At 43.2% G+C, this 19,710-nt stretch overlaps 1 protein-coding gene across 1 annotated transcript in view; it reads right to left on the bottom strand.

Annotated features, from left to right (window-relative positions):
* Window positions 1–19,710, bottom strand: part of LOC126092772 (caspase-1-like) — a 134,679-nt gene that overhangs the window by 100,469 nt on the left and 14,500 nt on the right. Inside the window, exon 2 of the mRNA XM_049908503.1 lies at window positions 14,144–14,311. Within this exon, the coding sequence (XP_049764460.1) occupies window positions 14,144–14,265 (122 nt within the window). The 5' untranslated portion in view covers window positions 14,266–14,311. The remainder of the gene's footprint in view (window positions 1–14,143; window positions 14,312–19,710) is intronic.

Below are 19,710 nucleotides of genomic sequence, written 5' to 3'. Positions count from 1 at the left end.
GATTTTCGTTATAATTGATTGTCTTTGTTCAATTTAAGTAATAGACAGTGAAGTAAATTGTCTGTTTAGTTTTTATTCAGTTATATACAGGAGATGTATCCTAATCAATGGTTTAATCGCATACAGTTGAAAGTACACTGTACCAGAAGCAAAAAAAAAAAAAAAAAAAAAGGTCTCGATAAACAAGGGTTCTCAATCGCATACCTTAAGAGCGTCCTCATAGCTCTTAAGGTAAGCAATTTAGAGCCTATGCTTACCTGACGTCTCTTTCATTGATCAGCTCCACACTGCCACCTCTGAAAATATGGAAAGCCGAGAGTTTGCAGCAGAAGAGATTTGGTTCATAGTGTCGAAGATGAAGAAGTGTTCATAGCTCTTAAGGTACGCGTTTTAGAGTCCATTTTTGCTCATACTTTTTTACTTCTAGTATTTTGACTTTCAACTGTAAGCGTTGACACCCTTAATTATGAGACACTCTGTATAATCAGTTTTGTTAAGACGAAAGGTTTTGTGGATCAGGAAAATATTATTATTTTCCTGATCCACAAATTAACTTATTATTAAGTTAATTGCATAACTTTACGCTTTTCTTGTTACTGAAATGGTTCTTTTATTATTCATTTTTGTTGACACGTTGCTTGCTAAATATGGCAACTTCACTAACCGAATTCCCATCTTGCGATACTAATGAATTAACATGAGAGAAATGTGCAGGGAATGGCAATTGAACCTCAATGTAGACAAGTGTAATGTGCTGCGAATACATAGAAAGAAAGATCCTTTATCATTTAGCTACTATACAGCAGGTCAGCAACTGGAAGCAGTTAATTCCATAAATTATCTGGGAGTACGCATTAGGAGTGATTTAAAATGGAATGATCATATAAAGTTGATCGTCGGTAAAGCGGATGCCAGACTGAGATTCATTGGAAGAATCCTAAGGAAATGCAATCCGAAACCAAAGGAAGTAGGTTACAGTACGCTTGTTCGCCTACTGCTTGAATATTGCTCAGCAGTGTGAGATCCGTACCAGATAGGGTTGATCGAAGAGATAGAGAGGATCCAATGGAGAGCAGCGCGCTTCGTTATAGGATCATTTAGTAATCGCGAAAGCATTATGGAAATGATAGATAAACTCCAGTGGAATACCCTGCAGGAGAGACGCTCAGTAGCTCGGTACGGGCTTTTGGTGAAGTTTCGAGAACATACCTTCACCGAGGAGTCAAGCAGTATTTTGCTCCCTCCTACGTATATCTCGCGAAAAGACCATGAGGATAAAATCAGAGAGATTAGAGCCCACACAGGGGCATACCGACAATCCTTCTTGACATGAACAATACGAGACTGGAACAGAAGGGAGAACCGATAGTGGTACTCAAGGTACCCTCCGCCACACACCGTCAGGTAGCTTGCGGAGTATGTATGTAGATGTAGATGTAGAAATGCCCAATGTGTAGCTCTAGGTTAAGCTACAACGGTACTAGACAATGTAGCTACTGTTTAAAGTGTGTCTCATTTCTCGAACATGTTAATAATATACAAAATAATAAAAACAATTCGACGTTCAATCTGCTACCCTATTAAATGAATGCAGTACAGCCCTCAAGAAACGAGACACATTTTTAACTGTAAGTACTTTTGGGTTTCACTTTCGAACTTTTATCTGAAGTGTTTTAGATCCAAATCAATAAGTGTAAACCAACACCAGGTAACATTTCAAAACACCCACTGAAGATGCCTTTTTAATTAAGGCGAAACACATTTCGGTGATTAAAAACATTCTTCAGAAGCATTAAAAAGGCGCTTTTATTGACACATGTTATTTAGCTTCTATGGAAAGTAGTCACTTGTTTCCTGTATACAGTGGTATCAACGACGATCAGCTACACAGAGCCTCCGACATTTACCACCAAAAGATTTATATAGACAGTATCATTCATAAGTACTTCTATGGTTTTAGAAGATAAATGTGTCAAAACTGTCAGACCTACAGAAAATAACACATATCACAGGACAGAGCATCTCGAAAGTTTTGATTCTTCATCAATACCATGCCATAGATGCAGATGCAGAGAAGCAGGCGCGTCACAATATGCAGACATTCCCCTAATCCACTCCGTATTGTCGAACTGAACTACAGAAGTCAACACCCGCAGGCAGGCAAACCAGTGAACAGATTTCCAAAGTGGACTGCTGTTTTACCAGCCTCATGCAAATCGCAAGCACATACTGTTCCGCTGTAACGACAACCGCCGACACGAAGATCAAGAACGTAACCGCAGAGAAGGCTGTGAGACGACATCAGCCAATAGAAGGCTGCTAGGGCCTAACCACGATAGGAGCGGCCCCTATCCGAAGAGAATATAAGCGCCGTTCCTGCCAGGCTCGGCCGGACAGTGGAAGGCGCGCACTAGCAGAGGCACCAGCAGACCTTAACTAGAAACCGCGCACCAGAAGGGCCATGATTAGTGATCCATATGAACTTGTGTGAGTTACTCGCATAGACATTGTATACCACGAAGAACATTGATTATATGCATGTCGCCAATTGTTTGCGACCCAAAGTTAAGTATTGCCAATCTACACTACTGGCCATTAGAATTGCTACACCAAAAAGAAATGCAGATGATAAACGGGTATTCATTGGACAAATATATTATACTACAACTGACATGTGAATACATTTTCACACAATTTGGTTGCATAGATCCTGAGAAATCAGTAACCAGAACAACCACCTCTGGCCGTAATAATGGCCTTGATAAGCCTGGGCATTGAGTAAAACAGAGCTTGCATGGCGTGTACAGGTACAGCTGCCCATGCAGCTTCAACACGATACCACAGTTTATCAACAGGACTGACTGGCGCATTGTGACGAGCCAGTTGCTCGGCCACCATTGACTAGACGTTTTCAATTGGTGAGTGATCTGGAGAATGTGCTGACCAGGGCAGCAGTCGAACATTTTCTGTATCCAGAAAGGCCCGTACAGGACCTGCAATATGCGGTCGGGCATTATCCTGCTGAAATGTAGAGTTTCCCAGGGATCGAACGAAGGGTAGAGCCACGGGTCGTAACACATCTGAAATGTAACGTCCACTGTCCAAAGTGCCGTCAAAGCGAACAAGAGGTGACCGAGACGTGTAACCAATGACACCCCATACCATCACGCCGGGTGATACGCTAGTATGACGATGACGAATACACGCTTCCAATGAACGTTCACCACGATGTCGCCAAACGCGGATGAGATCATCATGATACTGTAAACAGAATCTGGATTCATCCGAAAAAATTACATTTTGCCATTCGTGCTCCCAGGTTCACTGTTGAGTACACCATCGCAGGCGCTCCTGTCTGTGAAGCAGCGTCAAGGGTAACTGCAACCATGGTCTCCGAGCTGATAGTCCGTGCTCCTGCAAACGTCGTCGAACTGTTCGTGCAGATGGTTGTTGTCTTGCAAACGTCCCCATGTGTTGACTCAGGGATCGAGACGTGGCTGCACGAACCGTTACAGCCAAGCCTGTCATCTCGACTGCTAGTGATACGAGGCCGTTGGGATCCAGCACGGCGTTCCGTATTACCCTCCTGAACCCACCGATTCCATATTCTGCTAACAGTCATTTGATCTCGACCAACGCGAGCAGCAATGTCGCGATACGATAAACCACAATCGCGATAGGCTACAATCCAACCTTTATGAAAGTGGGAAACGTGATGGTACGCATTTCTCCTCCTTACACGAGGCATCACAACAACGTTTCACCAGGCAACGCCGGTCAACTGCTGTTTGTGTATGAGAAATCGGTTGGAAACTTTCCTCACGTCATCACGTTGTAGGTGTCGCCACCGGCGCCAACCTTTTGCGAATGTTCTGAAAAGCTAATCATTTGCATATCACAGCATCTTCTTCCTGTAGGTTAAATTTCGCGTCTGTAAGACGTCATCTTCGTGGTGTAGCAATTTTAATGGCCAGTAGTGTACTTCATCGTAATAAAAACCATTGTTATGATTTGCTTGTATGTTGTCTAGCTATCCGAGAACAGCTTCCTAGCCACCGTATAAGACACGTTTGGGCAGGATCGCATACATACTGATGCTTGCTGCATCAAAAAAAGCAACTGTAATGTAACTGAGAAGCTAGGAGTGTGCTCTAGTGAGCAGCAATGGCCCTGTAACCCTCACTTGGGTACGCCTGAAGTTACTTACACATCTGAAGATTTGCATTTTTAGAACAACGTGATTGTTTCAAAGTACTAAGGAGTCCTGAATCCACTTACAAACCTGATGCGATATTCCATAAATTAGTATTTTTTCAATAAGCAACAGCGCAGAATTTTACCAAATACCTTCCCATAGTGAACGAACACACCTTCAATTTGGACACTGTGATAAATTTCCTTTTGGATCTTATGGACGAGCAGAATTTAGTTTCACTCGATCACTGCTCATATATGGTGCTATTAACAGTGGGGATTTACGGCCTTCATAGGCCAAATGTTCCATTACTAAAATCAGCGGTATAGTCCTGTAACACATCTGTCCGACTGCTCTTCTTGAAAACGGGTATGGGCTTCATCTATTCGCAATGGATCGCTTCGTTGCTCCAGCGAGGTTCAATGCAATCCTGTTAGAAGGAGAATGGATCGTGGTACTAATGTGTTTCTGGGCGGTTGGTTCATAATTTCATAGTCTGATAAGAGTTTTCTTGGTTATTTCAGTTATTTCCTCGCTTACCTGTTCTCATCGACAGTGTTGGGTGCTTTCGTTCAAGCTTCTATGTAATAACAGTAACGTAAGCCAAACATACGTAGAAACTGCCCGCTGAGCAACCCTCAGTTTTATCGAACATTTGTAATGGAAAGTCCACAGCTCATTGTCGTAAGACAGAAACAGCATAAACTCTGTCCTTTCCAAGCATAACAGAAACTTAGCTTTGAAAACACTGTTTAGTTTACCGAAAGCACTCACGTCATTCTTGGTCTTCTGGTATTTGCTTTGGCGTCTGTTTAGTTTCTTACCTCAGCTGCCCTAAAGACAGTCCACTGAGTCTCATTTTAATTTCATTACAATTTTCAGGCTCACTTACAAAATTGTTGTCTTACGTCCTTCCGTTTCAGCCAAGAGGGCGTAAGAAGCATATGCCTAATACACGCACAAAGAAGATAAAGTTCTTTCGTCTGTTGTTTAAGTACATCTTCATTAGCTGCAAACTTCAAGATCAGTTTTTTTCCTCACGCTGGGTACCATAACCAATGAGAATTTGTCGGTGATTCCACGGACTCTGTTAATATTTTTGTCAACATTAAACCTTATTGACGATTCGCTGCAGATCTATTTCGGATTTTAATGAAAAAATTGGAGCGTATTAGAGATCAAACAGTAGCAGTACGAACTCATATAGCTGGAAATGTAACTGTTGGAGAAATTTGTGCGTGACATTTATCCAGCAGTGCATGTCTACCGGCTATTAATGGTCACGTTGCTAATTATTGTAATGACGTGTAGTACAAGTGTGCTAGTATTTTACCACCGGGCAGAGGTGTGTTCCAAGGACACATCTAACACCACTACCTCACCTCTTACACACAGTTGACGTCTCAGGTCTCCCGCCTCCATTATCTCGTGTAACTACTCCAGTACCCTGCCATCGTCTTCTGTTCTGCCGTCAGTTACACCTTTTACTCAGAGAGTCCCACCCCGAGAGTCCCACCATCTTCCACTCACCAGTTTATCTCCTAGCGTAACCTATGGTTTCTCTAGATAACCCCTTCAACATACTCTGGCAACAATTATAGCAACAAATAACCCTTGAATTCTGCCCCCGAGGCCTTCATCTACCAATTTTCCTCACAAAACACTAACATACCTAAGGATAACACTCGAACAAATGGCTTCAAAGCAACGTATAGTGTAAGTCTGTTGTACCAGCGCTGTCGTATTTGAGACCCCAAGACACTAACAGACTATTGATTGCGATTGCTTCTTGTTAATTTCTGTCGTGTGCACTCAACGGATGTTTTAAAAAGTGTTACAGTGATTTCGTGAATACGAACAGCACAGTGTCAGGAAGGTATTTTTAGACGTTTCTCTGGTCTTAAAGGCATTTTTGGTCTAGTTAGACGATTGATTTAGCGTCGTAAATGTAAACAACAAGAGAAGTATGTAATACAACAACGTTGTTCGTAATCCACTATTGTCCTCAATGTGGACTAACCCCTGTTCTCTTCCCGAAGTCATTGTGAACATATTTTACTGTGTTTGGTCTGTTTAAAATCTTTCCTTCTCATTGCATTGGAGTGGAGAGCTTTTGGAGTTGGACTGATAGGAAATCTAAAGTCGAACGACTGAAATACGACCACTACGTAAAAGTAATCATCACAACCAAAATTCGTGTATGTGGTTGAAAATATCGTTTGAACGAGTCAGTAACGAATGAAATGTAATTCCTTTGCTCTTTTGGCTATAATCAAAATCATCAGGTTGGTTGTCTTGATCAAAACACACCCACTAGAAGCAAATGCTTAGGACAATTGACATGGCGGATGTCGCTTTCAAGTCATGACAGTTCCCCTTATTATGCCTTCACGGTTATTTTTTATTCTTCAGATTGATCAGAGAATGTAACGATTAATTCCGCTTACGTAGTAACGCAGGTGTATCACTTTGTGTGTGCGGACACTTACATAATGACCAAGGGGGTGAAACTCATATAGGGACTTCCTGTAAGATCTTGGTTCGCTGCCAGGCCACTTGGAGCGCTGCAAAGTTATCAATCCTTTCTCATGTCATTTTCTTATTGAGTGAATTAACGTCTTCCATATTTGTTTTGTTTCGTTGTGAGCAGAAGATGGTTTCATAACATGGTGTTCCTAATTGCGACTCTGTTCGTGTAGCACTGTTTGAATTGCATCATAAACATACTGTTCGCATTCTGCTTGACTTTTGCTCGCATCCATAATAAAACGTGTGGTAAGTGATTCATTATTTGTTTAATTTTTCTGTAAAATGGAAGGTTTCGTGTTGTACTTTATTTTCGCTTACATCCGATTTTCGTACGTTTTCGTATTTAAAGGAAAACGTTTGACGGAACTGGTATTCAGCTTTATTACCTCTTGACACGGAGTGAGTACGTAATACTGCTTTGAATGGAGTTGCTTCCTGCCACGACGTCACTTACAAAATTTTACGTGACTGTGAACCACAACTACGAGAAGTTAACCTAAATTTTTGATTCAGGTTTCTCGAATCTCTTACTTTTCATGGTCACAAAAAAGTTTCGTGGCACGCACTTTACCAAGAGACTATGGGGACCACCCTTAAAGTACAAATGAAAAACTTTATCGTCTCGCATCTCGCAGTATTCGTTAACTACAGAATCACTTCCCTTTAGGGCCAGAGACCATTCCACCGTAGTGGTGCTATCTTTGACTCGATGTGGCACACGCAGTGTTCTCTATACTACCTGCATGTCGAACTGCCTGAGCGCACCTGTCAACGATACTCGTAATTCGTTTCTTGTCTAACTACAACTTGGCTGCCACGAAATATCATCAGAACATAAAATGAAAATGCTTCTTGATTATGTTCCGACATCAGCCTACTACATCGCACGTTGATATGAAGTTGATAGTCTACCATAAGTAAACAATTCTGTATCACATACAGATCGTCAGAAATTTTTTTCCCTAACTGCAACGTGGCATACTGTGCACATGACAAGAAACTGCGTTCACTCCGAAGTGGCATGCTCTGAGAGAAGAATGCTACGTTCAGGTAGTATGAAGATCACTGAGCAAGTAATGATGCATCAGTGGTATAAGCTTTCAGGAGATACTGTGATAACCGAGATAATACTTCTATAAAAATGATAGCAAAACTACACTGTCGTGGATTATAGAGCCAAACGAAGGTTTTTGATCATTCCTATAATCACTTTTAGCAACCAAAATCAAATTCACATTCTGGATGTATTACAGTAGAGCCAAACGAAGGTTTTTGATCATTCCTATAATCACTTTTAGCAACCAAAATCAAATTCACATTCTGGATGTATTACAGTAATGGAATTTCTTTTGTAGGCAGCTGTGGCCCAGCAGGTTCTAGGCGCTTCAGTCCGGAACCGCGTGACTGCTATGGTCGCAGGTTCGAATCCTGCCTCGGGCATGGATGTGAGTGATGTCCTTAGGTTAGTTAGGTTTAAGTACACTACTGGCCATTAAAATGGCTCTGAGCACTATGGGACTCAACATCTTAGGTCATAAGTCCCCTAGAACTTAGAACTACTTAAACCTAACTAACCTAAGGACATCACACACAACCATGCCCGAGGCAGGATTCGAACCTGCGACCGTAGCAGTCCCGCGGTTCCGGACTGCAGCGCCAGAACCACTAGACCACCGCGGCCGGCCTGGCCATTAAAATTGCTACGCCAAGAAGAAATGGAGATGATAAACGGCTATTCATTGGACAAATATACTATACTACAACTGAGATGTGATTCCATTTTCACGCAGTTTGGGTGCATAGATCCTGAGAAATCAGTAACCAGAACAACCACCTCTGACCGTAATAATGGCCTTGATACGCATGGGCATTGAGTCAAACAGAGCTTAGATATCGTGTACAGGTACAGCTGCCCATGCAGCTTCAACACGATACCACAGTTCATCAAGAGTAGTGACTGGCGTATTGCGACGAGCCAGTTGCTCGGCCACCATTGACCAGATGTTTTCAGTTGGTGAGAGATCTGGAGAATGTGCTGGCCAGGACGGCAGTCGAACATTTTCTGTATCCAGAAAGGCCCGTACAGGACCTGCAACATGCGGTCGTGCATTATCCTGCTGAAATGTAGGGTTTCGCAGGGATCGAATGAAGGGTAGAGCCACGGGTCGTAACACATCTGAAATGTAACGTCCACTGTTCAAAGTGCCGTCAATGCGAACAAGAGGTAACCGAGACGTGTAACGAATGGCACCCCATACCATCATGCCGGGTGATACGCCAGTATGGCGATGACGAATACACGTTTCCAATGTGCGTTCACCGCGATGTCGCCAAACACGGATGCGACCATCATGATACTGTAAACAGAATCTGGATTCATCCGAAAAAATTACGTTTTGCCATTTGTGCTTCCAGGTTCGTCGTTGAGTACACCATCGCAGGCGCTCCCATCTGTGATGCAGCGTCAAGGTTCAAAATGGCTCTGAGCACTATGGGACTTAACTTCTATGGTCATCAGTCCCCTAGAACTTAGAACTACTTAAACCTAACTAACCTAAGGACAGCACACAACACCCAGCCATCACGAGGCAGAGAAAATCCCTGACCCCGCCGGGAATCGAACCCGGGAACCCGGGCGTGGGAAGCGAGGACGCTACCGCACGACCACGAGATGCGGGCACAGCGTCAAGGGTAACCCAGCCATGGTCTCCGAGCTGATAGTCCATGCTGCGGCAACGTCGTCGAACTGTTGTTGCAGAAGGTTGTTGTCTTGGAAACGTCCCCATCTGTTGACTCAGGGATCGAGACGTGGCTGCACGATCCGTTACAGCCATGCGGATAAGATGCCTGTCATTTTGATTGCTAGTGATACGGGGCCGTTGGGATCCAGCACGGCGTTCCGTATTACCCTCCTGAACCAACCGATTCCATATTCTGCTAACAGTCATTGGATCTCGACCAATGCGAGCAGCAATTTCGCGACACGATAAACAGCAATCGCGATAGGCTACAATCCGACCTTTATCAAGGTGGGAAACGTGATGGTACGCATTCTGCTCCTTACACGAGGCATCACAACAACGTTTCACCAGGCAACGCCGGTCAACTGCTGTTTGTGTATGAGAAATCGGTTGGAAACTTTCCTCATGTCAGCACTTTGTAGGTGTCGCCACCGGCGCCAACCTTCTGTGAATGCTCTGAAAATCTAATCATTTGCATATCAGAGCATCTTCTTCCTGTCGGTTAAATTTCACATCTGTAGCACGTCATCTTCGTGGAGCAGCAATTTTAATGGCCTGTAGTATACTTCTACGTTCTAGGGGACTGATGACCTCAGAAGTTAAGTACCACAGTGCTCAGAGCCATGTCAGGGCTGTAACAGTAATTGTTAATATACAAAAGTCATGGGCCGCAACAAGCAGTAAAGGTGGTTTCCATTTTTCAATAAGTTGATTTGCTGGTTATCAGTGAGAAGTATTAGCATAAAAACACTAAAGCTTCATTCATCAGTCAGAGATTAACCGTAATTAAAAGTACCAATGCTTCACTTGGCCTGTCTTTTATGTACTTCATATGTAAACTCTTTGCGCATGCATGTGACGTACATGCAATGAAACTAGTGTAGCCATACGTATTAAAATACAGAGATATTTAAACAGGCAGAATACGGCGCTGCGGTCGGCAAAGCCTATATAAGACAACAGGTGTCTGGCGCATTTGTTAGTTCGCTTACTGCAGCTACTATAGTAAGTTATCAAGATTTAAGTAAATTTGAACGTGTTGTTATAGCCGGCGCACGAGCGATGGGATCCAGCATCTCCAAGGCAGCGGTGAAGTGGGGATTTTCTCATACCACTATTTCACGAGGGTACCGTGAATATCAAGAAACCAGTAAAACATCAAACCTCTGACATCGATGCGGCCGGAAAGAAGATCCTGGAACAAAGGGACCAAAGACGACTGAAGAGAATCGTTTAATGTGACAGAAGTCCAACCCTTCCCAAAAGTGCTGCAGATTTCAATGCTGAGCCATCAACAAGTGTCAGCGTGCGAATTATTCAACGAAACATCATCGATATTGGCTTTCGGAGCCAAGGCCCACTCACGTACCCTTGATGACTGCACACCACAAGGCTTTAGGCCTCACCTGGGCCCGGCAACAGCAATATTGGATTGTTGATGACTGGAAACATGTTGCCTGGTCGGACGAGTCCCGTTTCAAATTGTATCGAGCGGGCCGGCCGCGGTGGTCTAGCGGTTCTGGCGCTGCAGTCCGGAACCGCGGGACTGCTACGGTCGCAGGTTCGAATCCTGCCTCGGGCATGGGTGTGTGTGATGTCCTTAGGTTAGTTAGGTTTAAGTAGTTCTAAGTTCTAGGGGACTTATGACCTAAGATGTTGAGTCCCATAGTGCTCAGAGCCATTTGAACCATTTATTCTATCGAGCGGATGGACGTGTACGGGTATCGAGATAACCTCATGAATCCATAGACCCTGCATGTCAGCAGGGGACTGTTCAAGCTGTGGTGGACGCTCTATAATGGTGTGGGGCGTGTGCAGTTGGAGTGATATGGGGCCCCAGATACGTCTAGAAACGACTCTGACAGGTGACACATAGGCAAGCATCCTGTTTGATCATTTGCATCCATTCACGTCCATTGTGCATTCCGACGGACTCGGGCAATTCCAGGACAATCCGACACCCCACAGGTCCAGAATTACTAAAGAGTTGCTCCAGGAACACTCTTCTGAGTTTACACACTTTCGCCACGAAACTCCCCAGACACGAATATTATTGAGCATATCTGGGATGCCTTGCAACGTGCTGTTCAGAAGAGATCTCCACCTCCTCATGTTCTTACGGATTTCTGAAAAGCGTTGCAGGATTAATGGTGTCAGTTCCCTCCAGCACTACTTCAGACGCTAAGTCGAGTCCATGCGACGTCGTGTTGCGGCACTTCCGTTTGGTCACGGGGACCCTACACGATATTAGGCAGGTGTACCAATTTCTTTGGCTCTTCATTGTATCTCAGATGCAAGTATCACTTGACAGTAGATTAAAAACCGAATAAAATATGTAGCGAATGTCAATAAATTTTAATTTTGAGAAAAAGTTTGCAGCCCGGATGGATTTAATCTGGAACAAGTTCGAATGATTAAATTTTTGTAGCTGTTGTATTCTCTAACATTAAGTATTCATTGCTAAAAAGATAATGAGAGTTGAGTAACGACGATTTCATCAGTCGTGTGGACAGCTGTTGAAGCAACTATACAGGGTGGTCCATTGATAGTGACCGGGCCAAATATCTCACGAAATAAGCATCAAACGAAAAAACTACAAAGAACAAAATTCGTCTAGCTTGAAAGGTAAAACCAGATGCCGCTATTGTTGGCCCGCTAGATGGCGCTGCCATAGGTCAAACGGACATCAACTGTGTTTTTTTTTAATAGGAACCCCAATACATATTCGTGTAGTAAGTAAAGAAATATGAATGTTTTAGTTGGACCACTGTTTTCGCTTTGTGATAGATGGCACTGTAATAGTCACAAACGTATAGGTACGTGGTATCACGTAACATTCCGCCAGTGGGGACGGTATTTGCTTCGTGATACATTATCCGTGTTAAAATGGACCGTTTACCGATTGCCTAAAATGTCGATATCGTGTTGATGTATGACTATTGTGATCAAAATGCCCCACGGGCGTGTGTTATGTGTGCTGCTCGGTATCCTGGACATCATCCAAGTGTCCGGACCGTTCGCCGGATAGTTACGTTATTTAAGGAAACAGGAAGTGTTCAGCCACATGTGAAACGTCAACCACGACTGCAACAAATGATGATGCCCAAGTAGGAGTTTTAGCTGCTGTCGCCGCTAATACGCTCATCAGTAGCTAGAATCGGGAATCTCAAAAACGTCGGTGTTGAGAATGCTACATCCACATCGATTGCCACCCGTACCATATTTCTATGCACCAGGAATTGCATGGCGACGACTTTGAACGTCGTGTACAGTTTTGTCACTGGGCACAAGAGGAATTACGGGACGATGACAGATTTTTTGCACGCTTTCTATTTAGCGACGAAGCGTCAGTCACCAACAGCGGTAACGTAAACCAGCGTAATATGCATTATTGGGCAACGGAAAATCCATGATGGCTAAGGCAAGTGGAACATCAGCGACCTAGGCTGGTTAATGTATGGTGCGGCATTATGGGAGGAAGGATAATTGTCCCCCATTTTATCGATGGCAATCTAAATGGTGCAATGTATGCTGATTTCCTACGTCATGTCCTACCGATGTTACTACAAGATGTTTCACTGCATGACAGAATGATGATGTACTTCCAACATGATGGATGTCCGGCACGTAGCTCTCGTTCGGTTGAAGCGGTATTGAATAGCATATTTCGTGACAGGTGGTGGATTGGCCGTCGAAGCACCATACCATGGCCCGCACGTTCACCGGATCTGACGTCCCCGGATTTCTTTCTGTGGGGAAAGTCGAAGGATATTTGCTATCGTGATCCACCGACAACGCCTGACAACATGCGTCAGCGCATTGTCAATGCATGTGCGAAAATTGCGGAAGGCTAACTACTCGCTGTTGAGAGGAATGTCGTTACACGTATTGCCAAATGCATTGAAGTTGACGGACACCATTTTGAGCATTTATTGCATTAATGTGGTATTTACAGGTAATCACGCTGTAACACATGCGTTCTCAGAAATGATAACTTCACAAAGGTGCATGTATAACATTGGAACAGCCGAAATAAAATGTTCAAACGTACCTACGTTTGGTATTTTAATTTAAGAAACCTACCTGTTACCAGCTGTAGGTCTAAAATTGTGAGCCATATGTTTGTGACTATTACAGTACCATGTATCACAAAGCGAAAAATGTGGTACAACTAAAACATACATATTTCTTTACGTACTACACGAATATTTAATAAAAAATGGGGGTTCCTATTTAAGAAACGCAGTTGATATCCGTTTGACCCATGGCAGCGCCAACCATAGCGCCATCTGGTTTCCCCCTTCAAGCTAGACGAGTTTCGTTCTTTGTAGTTTTTTTCGTTTGACGCTTGTTTCGTGAGATATTTGGCCCCGTCACGATCAGTTGACCACCCTGTATATGTTAACAGTAGTTTGACAACACTTTTTGCTTTCTCATGAAATTCCTTATGCCATTTCTTATGCAATTCCCGTAAATTTATATCTAAGGAAGAAGAGTTAGCACTGTCATAAAAAGTGACAAATTAGATAAGCATAAGGCTGTGACCTTGGTGAATTAGAGTTGTTGGGAATAACGAAACCGTATTAAAAAATTTATCAATGATTTGTACTTCATAAATGAATATCAGAACACGTAACGCTGGTATGTTCCCAGCACACGTCAGTGCTTGTTTACCTACCTACCGCTGGCGTTTCCATCGGGTTTGGCGTCCACAGCGTCGTCAGCGATGTTTTGGTTGGGCTGGCGGGCGATGTCCACTTCGTCCATGTCTCCTCTGCCGTTAGAACCGTAGCGATCCATACTTCTCCTAACAGAACCTTCTTTCTTCTTTAATGGCCGTTATATTCTGCAAGAAATGAAAGAAATACAGAAAAACGAGTCCGCGGTTTTTCATCTATTCGAGGAGCATCGTCCTACAAGGATCCTGTAAAGTGAATGCCTGAGGGTACTTTTCGTTTTACCGTCTGACAGGGTTCCCTCTTACTCGAGTCATAGATGGAACATGGAATGAATGTTAAATGTCTCTTTGTGTGTTGTTAATCATGTCTTATCTTCGGCTGGCCTTAGTGGCCGAGCGGTTCTAGGCGCTGAAGTCTGGAACCGCGCGACCGCTACGGTCGCAGGTTCGAATCCTGCCTCGGGCATGGATGTGTGTGATGTCCTTAGGTTAGTTAGGTTTAAGTAGTCCTTAGTTCTAGGGGACTGATGACCTCAGAAGTTAAGTCCCATAGTGTTCAGAGCCATTTGAACCATTTGAATCTTACCTTCACAGTTACAGTGGCAGCTTTATGTAAGAAAACGCTGGACATTCATGGATTCTGTGTTGACCACGGTTTACACTATTTTTTGGGTTAGATTATAGCAATATATAAGTTGTGTTTCATTGTCCGACGATTGAGCTCTTTATATTAAATGCACTTCTTCAGCGAGGCAAACTTTCTCAGTTTGGTTGACTGATGATACGTTTTCGGAATTTTAGCCCTGATGACTAACCCAGGTTAAACACAATATTTCGGCGACTGAGCTAGTCGTTCTCTTCAAGATGTAGGGCCTGCTTTGCAATCTTAAATACAATATAGACCTGGTGAACATCACATTACTTGTAAATATGGTACGACTTTCGTCGTATAGCGCGCGGAGAGAACGAACACCTGTATCTTTCCGTGCGAGCTCTCTGATTTTCCTTATTTTATTATGATGATGTAGGTCGGTGTCAACAAAATATTTTCGCATTCGCAGGAGAAATTTGGTGATTGGAATTTTGTGAAAGATCACGTCGCAACGAAAAACGCCTTTCTTTTAATGATGTCCGGACCGAATCATGTATCATTTCTGTGACACTCTCTCCCATATTTACCGGTAATACAAATCGTGCTGTCCTTTTTTGAACTTTCTCGATGTACTCCGTCAATACTGCCTGGTAAGGATCCCACACGCCGCAACAGTATTCTAAAAGAGGACGGACAAGGGTAGTGTAGGCAGCCTCTTTAGTAGGTCTGTTACATTTTCTAAGTGTCCTGCTAATAAAACGCTGTCCTTGGTTAGCCTTCCCCACAATATTTTCCATGTGTTCCTTCCAATTTAAGTTGTTCCTAGTTGTAATAACTAGTTATTTAATAGAATTTATAGCCTCATTTATCGTGAAACTGCAGTTTAACGGATTCCTTTTAGCACTCATGTGGGCGACCTCACACTTTTTCACCATACAGTTATCTTTTCTGAATCGTTTTGCAATTTTTGTTTCGATCTTCTAATGACTTTACTAGCCGATATACGACAGCGGCATCTGGAAACAACCTAAAAGGGCTGCTCAGATTGTGTCTTAAGTCGTTTATATATTATAGATAACGAACAGCAAAGACCCTGTAACATTACCTTGGGGAACGCGAGAAATAACGTCTGTTTTACTCGACGACTTTCCGTCAGTTACTACGAACTGCAACATCTCTGACAGGAAATCATGAATCCAGTCACGTAACTGAGACAATATTCCAAAAGTACACAATTTCATTACAAGCCACTTGTGTGGTACAGTATCAAAACCTTCTGGATATCTAAAATACGGAATCAATTTCAAATCCCTTGTCAATAGCACTCAACATCTGAGTAAATAACTAGCTGTGTTTAACACCGAACGATGTTTTCTAAAACTCTGTTGACTGTGTGTCAATAGACAGTTCTCTTCGTGGGAATTTCTAATGTTCGAACACAATATATGTTCCAAAATCCTGCTGCTTATGGACGTTTTGATATGGACCTGTCATTTAGTGGATTACTCCTACTACCTTTCTTGAATATTGGTGTGACCTGTGCAACTTTCCGGTCTTTGGGTACGGATCTTGCGTCGAGCGAACGGTTATATATGGAGCTATTGTATTAGCATACTCCGAAAGGGACGTAACTGGCATATAGCCTGGACCGAAAGATTTGCTTTTATTAAGTGATTTGAGATTCTTCACTACTCCGAGGATATCTACTTGTACATTACTCATGTTGGCAGTCTTTGGTGAAGGAATTTCCTAAGGCTGTGTTTAGTAATTCTGTTGTGACACCACTGTCGTTTAAAGTATTTCCACTGCTATCGCGCAGAGAGGGCATTCATTGTGTCTTGCCGCTAACATACTTCACAAACATACGACCAGAATATCTTTGGGTTCTGCCAGGTTTTGGAACAAAGTATCGTTGTGGAAACTCTTATAAGCGTCTCGCATTGTAGTCTGCGCTAAATTTCGAGCTTGTGTAAAAGATCGCCAATCTTAGAGATTATGCGTCCGTTTAAATTTGGCATGTTTTTTCTTTGTTGTTTCTGCAAGAGTGTTCTGATCAGTTTTGTGTGCCAAGGAGTCGTTTGTTAATATATTTGGTATAAATCTCTCAGTTGCCCTGCCGATACTGTTTCTTTTAATTCAAGCCACATCTGGTCTACACTTACTTTGTTAATTTGGAAAGAGTGGGATTGTCTCTCAGGATGGCATCAAGTGAATTTTTATCTGCTTTTTTGAAGAGGTATATTTTTCGCTTATTTTTCGAGGATTTTGGGATTCCAATATTCAATCTCGCTACGACAACCCTGTGTTCACTAATCCCTGAATCGGTTTTGATGCTCGTTATTAACACAGGATTATTTATTGCTAAGAGGTCAAGTGTGTTTTCACAACCGTTTACTCTTCACGTGGGCTTATGAACTAACTGCTCGAAATAATTTTCAGAGAATGCTTTTAGCACAATTTCGGATTAGTTTTACGCGTACGTCCTGATTTAAACAGATATTTTCGCCAACCTGTCGAGGGGAAATTAAAGTCACCGCCCACTATAACTATATGAGTCAGGTACGTGTTTGAAATTTAATTCAAGTTTTCTTTGAACCATTCAGCAATTGTATCATCCGAGTTGGGAGGTCGGTAAAAGGATCCTATTATTATTATTTTACTCCGGTCGCCAAGAATTATCTCTGCCCACACAAACTCACAGGAACTTTATACTTCAATTTTGCGATAAGATAAACTTCTTCTAACAGCAAGAAACACGCCACCGCCAACTGGGTTTAGGCTATCCTTTCGGAACACTGTTAGATATTTCGCGAAAATTTCGACTGAACTGAAAGCTTCAGCCAGCTTTCAGTGCCTATAACGATTTGAGCATCAGTGCTTTCTATTAGTGCTTGGAGCTCTGGTATTTTCCCAACACATCTACGATAATTTACAACTTTCATACCGATGGTTCCTGTATCTACGTTCTTCCTGTGTTCGGCCTACACCCTTTGCGACTGAAGCCCCTTTTGTGTTTTCCACGAGACCCTCTAACCTAAAAAACCGCCCAGTCCACGCCACACAGCCCCTGCTACCCGCGCAGCCGCCTCCTGCGTGTAGTGGACTCCTGACTGCCCTATGGCCTAAGTCGTGGAATCTGCAGCCTACACGGCCGCAGAGCCGTATGAGCCTCTGATTCAGACCCTCCACTCGGCTCTGTACCAGAAGTCCACAATCAGTTCTATCGACTATGCTGCACATGGTGAGCTATGCTTTCATCTTGCAAGCTAGACTGGCAGCCTTTACCACTTCTGTTAGCCGCTCGACCCCGGAGAGAATCTCTTCCAATCCAAAATGATACAGATCATTGGTACTGACGTGAGCCGCCACTTGCACTTGGCTACAGCCTGCGCTCTTCATGGCATCCGGAATTATCCGTTCCACCTCTGGAACAACTCCACCCAGTATGCACACAGAGGGCACATTGGCTAATCCCCTTCTTGGCAGCCAGGTCCCTAATGGGCTCCATAACGCTCCTACCATTGGAACGCCCAACTGCCAATAAACCCACCCTCTGTCATTGCCCTGATCCTGCAGGCTGAGAGGTTTCCTCTGAAACAGGACAGGCGACTGCATGTGGCTGACTGACAGTGTCAGCCACAGACAGCACCTGGAACTTGTTTGTCACACTAACCAGGGAGCTATGCCCCCTGGGAAGTCTTTCGCCGTCTGCGACGTCCCAAAGCGACCCCCCCCCACCCCCACCCCTCGATCAGAGATGAGGTCTCAACCCCAGTGCAAGCAGTAACTGGTCTGGCCTCTGGTGAGGACCAATCGGAGGACTCAGAAATGCTGGACGTCCATTGGATCCCCACTGCCAGCCCACAATAGTGATGCCCATCCACAGCAGCTTTGGGCTATGTAGCTGAAGCCATCACAGCCTGGAGCTAAGAGTGAAGTGTCACCAACTCTGCTCGCATCCTGATACAACAGTAACAGTCCAATGTGCATGGAAAAGTGGGTAGTGGCAGGTACAGTGTCCAGATCGACGGATTCGCACTGCAAGTGGAACAAAAACTGCGACCTGATTGAAAACTGACTATTGCTCGTCTGGTTTACGAATTTGCTCGTACTGGACGTTCACTATTTACACTATGGTACCAAAAAATCTCGGATATCACTCATTTTGTGCAAGATTGGTGCCGAAAATTTTTTCCGGCCTGTACAAACATAAAAAAATCTCTAGATGACGAGCGTTTCTTGGCCGATGTCGACGAGGTGGAGATAATTTTTTTATACATTTTTGCGGACGTGGCTAGCCTACATTAATGCGCAATGGAAACGATAGTCAACGCAATGACGCTTTTCAACTTCGCCAAAATCGAAGCTCAAGCCCATCCTTGTCCACTGGTTCAGTTTCCTGGCAGAGACAGTTACGGAAAGTGCTTAAAAATGAACGGCAATTTAATTGGAAAGTAAAGTAGAGTGTGAGAAATTAACACCGCCCATAAAGCTTTTTCAACTTTTAAATTTTTAATGTCCTAGTGTCCTTATTTTTCGAATAAAATTCGCAGAAGCCTTCTCAATTTCTCTCCAGTCGAACGTAGAATTTTTCCACTTAATACTATTTCAAAAAGAATTAAATGGTGGAAATAATGGCAATGTATTAAAATTATCCATTCAGTGATTAATACAATTTCATTTACAAAAATTGGTGTATCTGGGATACATATGACTGGAAAGACTTTTTCCACAGACTAGGTGCGCTAGAATACAGATGATCTCTGCAGCACACAGGGTGTCTGACTGAGGATTCAGAATGCTACGAATCTCAGTAGATTTACAAATATGATAACTTGTCTTTGTGAAAACACGACTATATGTTGGCCATAAATGGATTTTTTAAATCTTGATCTACAACATAATTTGATAGCTGTAGCCCAACAATACGTATTGTCTAATTACAAATTCATCTATGAAGCAAAAGAAATGATGT

Source organism: Schistocerca cancellata, chromosome 1, assembly GCF_023864275.1.
Source record: "Schistocerca cancellata isolate TAMUIC-IGC-003103 chromosome 1, iqSchCanc2.1, whole genome shotgun sequence".
NCBI lineage: Eukaryota > Metazoa > Arthropoda > Insecta > Orthoptera > Acrididae > Schistocerca > Schistocerca cancellata.
Note: the sequence above shows the minus strand (reverse complement) of the source record. Positions and strands in the feature narration are given on the sequence as shown.